The sequence below is a fragment of the Chrysochloris asiatica genome, unplaced genomic scaffold (genome assembly GCF_000296735.1).
Source record: "Chrysochloris asiatica unplaced genomic scaffold, ChrAsi1.0 scaffold00147, whole genome shotgun sequence".
NCBI lineage: Eukaryota > Metazoa > Chordata > Mammalia > Afrosoricida > Chrysochloridae > Chrysochloris > Chrysochloris asiatica.
In genome coordinates, this window is record NW_006408665.1 from 2,086,359 (window position 1) to 2,090,470 (window position 4,112).

Here is a 4,112-nt window from a genome sequence, read left to right on the forward strand (position 1 = left end):
GAAAGTCCAATGGAGCAAGATGAGAACTATCGTGAAGAAGCTTTCACACCTCAAAATGAAGTTTTTGCAGTGTCAACAGTGTGGAAGAGGTGTGAGGACATGCACTGTCATGCAAGATCACAACACCCTTGGATAGCAGTCCTCTGTGTTTAATCTAAAGTTTAGGCTTCAGCTCTTCAGTGGGCATCTCACTGTAATGAGCACTGTTGATTGCTGAACCTTTTTCCTGATAGTGTTCTAATACTGGTCTTTGAGAATCCAAGAAAACCGTAAGCATCAATTTTCCAGCTGATGGTTGACTTTTGAGCTTTTTCTTGGTTAGTGTTGAGGTTGTTTCCATTTCATACTCTGTCGTTTACACTCTCAGGCTCTTAGTGATGAATCCATGTGTTGTCACCAGTAATGACTTTTTAAAAACTTTTATCTTCCTTCAAATATTGGTCCAAATTTTGTTTGCAGATATCCACGTTCACATGTGCAGAGCAGTGACCTTGAACAGAAAATACTGATAAGACCGTGCAGTCAACAGAAATTTTAATATAACTGGAGTGTGGATAAATTTTGACTCACCCTTGTAATGAGGCCCTTGTACTGAGGTCTAGAAATTAGCCTCTGGGGGCAAGACCTGAACCTGTAGCTGACTGGCTGTGTGACCTTAGACTAAGTCTCTGGAACCTTCTGAATTTCAGATTTCTTCCCTTCGGATGTGAGGCTGGACTAGGTAAAGTCTAAGGCCTGTCAGCTCTGTCTATCATTTCTAAGACTAAATCACACTGAAAAAATGAAAATGTAGCCAAATGACTCACAATATCCAAATTCATTAAAATAGTTCATCAAATAATTTCATTATAGATAAAATTGCAATGATGTGATTTTAAGAAGAACAGCCAGCTTTCCTTTTAAATGGATCCATTCATATATTGGTTGAATCTGACCAAATATAAATAAGGTTATCCACTTACATTGTTAACAGTTTACATAAAATGGTCAAAGGGAAATTTGTCTTTAGATGACAAATCTGTCCAGTTATGGTCTGAAGTGAAATTTCCTCAGATATTAAAACTTTTCAACTTATTGTAAGACAGTAGCTTTTTCAAGACAGCTTTTACTGTCTTACAATAAGTTTAATGAACTCTATTGATGATAATTGAATAACTATCAAAGGCAGTCCTGAGATGTGAATCAATTCACTGACCACGTGTAAAGCATGTTGAGGTTCTTTTGATATTTTTGGAGTTGTAAGTCTTTCTTCTGTTTTTCTCCAATGAAGCTTCATTGGCTAGGATAGTTATTCTCTTCTACCTAACAAAAATGAACTCTAATTTTAAACAGGTATTATTATATCCCAGTGAAATAGACTTCATGCAGATGTATTTGTTAAAACATCCTTTTATTAATGGTGCACAGTGTATTAACAACTCACATTTCACTTTATCTACTCAGTGGAAGAGCATTTATTTTTCATTAAAAAGTTAAGCCCTCCAGGGCAGCAGCAGGGACAGAGTCGTCTACCTGTAAGTGACACTGTCCATTGAATGTCAGGTGCTTCCACATTAACCCAAAAAGGGAAGATAAATCGACACCCCCTCCCCACTGCTGTCCTGCTCTTGTTGATGCACTCTTCTTATTTTACAAGATGCCAACCCCACAGGTAAACTGTTCCCAGACTGGTACCTCTATCAATCACATGAGGAATGTCAACAGTTGTCTGGCACCAGCTGAGTTCAGAACACCCCTCAAGGCTGTGTGAGTAACAAGGAGTGTGATGTGGTCATGGTTATTTCCTCAGGAACGTGTCTTCTGCACTGAGAGGGCGTTAGTCTCTAGCACCTTGCTGCTCAAGTTTCAGGAGCTGTTGTTCAAGTTTTGAGATGTTTACTCGATGCATCATCAGAAACTGACCATTCAGATGGAAGACAGGGATGTCAAATTTATACCTTTCATACCAAGCAGAGTTCTCTGGAAGTGTAATGTCCACCTCCTGTAAAATAAACTGAAACACAGACACACTAAAGCTCTGTATTTTAGAGCACACGTAACAGTGCATCAATTCCATGATATAGTGACCCCTAGACTTGGTGCTGTGGGTTAATGTGCCAGACTGCAACGGCATTTGAACTGCAAGGTTGGTGGTTCAAGCTCACCAGCTGCTCCTCGGAAACCCTATACAGGGTCGCTATGGGTCGGAACCGACTCGATGGCACTTAACAACAACAGACTTTTTGTAATGCTGAAAGCTTTTATTATTTGGTTGTTGTTAAGGCCGTTGAGCTGGTTTTGGCCTATAGCAACCGTAAATAGGGTTTCCAAGGAGTGGCTGTGAGTTTGAAGCATCAACCTTGTGATTCAAACCGACTTTGCAGTCCAGCACGTTAACCCACAGCACCACACCAGGACTCTTTTATTATTTTAGGTCAATAGGAATCTTGGTGTGGTGCTGCTGGACTGCTAACTGCAAGATTGGCAGTTCAAACCCACCAGCTGCTCCTCAGAAACCCTACACATGGTTGCTGTGAGTTGGAACCTACTTGATGGTGTTTAACAACAACACTGATCAAATGCCTCTGATTTTTGCAACTTGATTGGTTTCATTATTTAACAGAACTCCTATTCTTGTTGCTTTTCTATTACACCTGTTACATCCAGCATCACGACACTGCTCACTTCCCAGTGAAATAATCCAATGGGATGCCTCAACAGGCAAGCTACGTGAGAATCAAGACAGAAGTGTTTTGGTTGTAACAATGGAAAAGGTGTGATGGTTTCCTATGTAAAAATACTTCCATGGAAACTGCAAAACAAGAGAAAAGGAATGGAGACTAAATTTTAAAGAAAGCATGAATACTGCACCTGCTAGTTAACTTTGACTCACATTAAGAGTCACAGCAACAAAACCAGTTCTGCTCAGAGAAAAACACTTAGGGGTAATGAGTTTTATGGAAATCAGCACTGAATTCTCTCTCTGAAGAACAGAGAGAAAATTTAAATGAAAAATCATTTAATCTCTTTTCCTAAAGAAAGGATCCAGGCAAATACTTTATACCACACACAATATCCATTCCATACACATAAAAGCTAACTGTATTATATTACCCTGGTATTATAAGGCTTGAGTACTTCTTTGGCTTCATCACAAAGGGGGCATGGATCCTGAAGGAAGAAAAAAATGAAATCGTTAAACTCAAAGAATGGTATGTAACCTAACAAAACCCACACAAAGCAGACTGCAGTTATTTGAAAGGACAGCTGTCCATTGGGTCAATTATACTGCTTCACTTCTGAAGCACAGTACTGCCTTAGAATCTTGTCAATAGCTTATTTTTCAAGGTAGATGGACCCTCAGTTTTTTTGTTTGATTCTTTTCTCTCCCTACATTTTATTTAAAATGCATTTTATACTTATGAATATATAATACATGTTACTAGCTTCATCTAATTGTAATATAATATATGTTACTTGGTTCATCTAATCTGGGAGGATCAGTTTCACTAATAATTCTGGGGCCTTGTACTTTTCGGGCCTGATACTGTAGGACTGGCTGACAGCTCCAGAATGGCTTAACGTCTATTCTAATGGAGGTGGGATCACTGAGCTTTGCTGCCTGTTTTCTCTAATAATGATAGGGAATAAAACCCACTAGAACGCCATAAGATAAGGATTGCCCCATCTATGTTGTTTAGGGCTGTCGAGTCAGTTTTGACTGATTGCAACCTTGTACAGGGTTTCTGGGGAGCAGCTGGTGGGTCTGAACTGACAACCTTGTGGTCAGCAGTCGAGTGCTGATCTTACAGCATCCATCACACCATCTATAAAATGGGGAAATCTCTACTCACATTTGGATTATGATGATAACAACTCATTATTGTTTGGTGTGTTCTCACTGTCATGTATAGGACTTGCAGATGAATTCTTCACCTGAGGGGCAAGCAAGTTGCAGTGTCTACTGTTGTACTCCTAACCACCTTGGAAGAAATCTATCATGAATACTGTGCATTACTGGCAGATTTGTATGAAAAGTGTCTCAGCCTTTGACTCTATGAGTAAAGACTAGCTATAGGTTCTCTTGTTGCACTCCTTTCTTAATTTGAAACCATTCAGTGTTCCCATGTTCT

At 39.4% G+C, this 4,112-nt stretch overlaps 1 protein-coding gene across 1 annotated transcript in view; it reads right to left on the reverse strand.

Annotated features, from left to right (window-relative positions):
• Nucleotides 1-1,816: 1,816 nt before the first annotated feature.
• LOC102828332 (chromosome unknown open reading frame, human C5orf63) overlaps nucleotides 1,817-4,112 on the reverse strand; it is a 7,159-nt gene continuing 4,863 nt past the window's right edge. The window contains exons 2-3 of the mRNA XM_006870685.1: nucleotides 3,094-3,150; nucleotides 1,817-1,993 (exon numbers count right to left, since the gene is read on the reverse strand). Coding sequence (XP_006870747.1) covers nucleotides 1,817-1,993; nucleotides 3,094-3,150 — 234 coding nt within the window. The remainder of the gene's footprint in view (nucleotides 1,994-3,093; nucleotides 3,151-4,112) is intronic.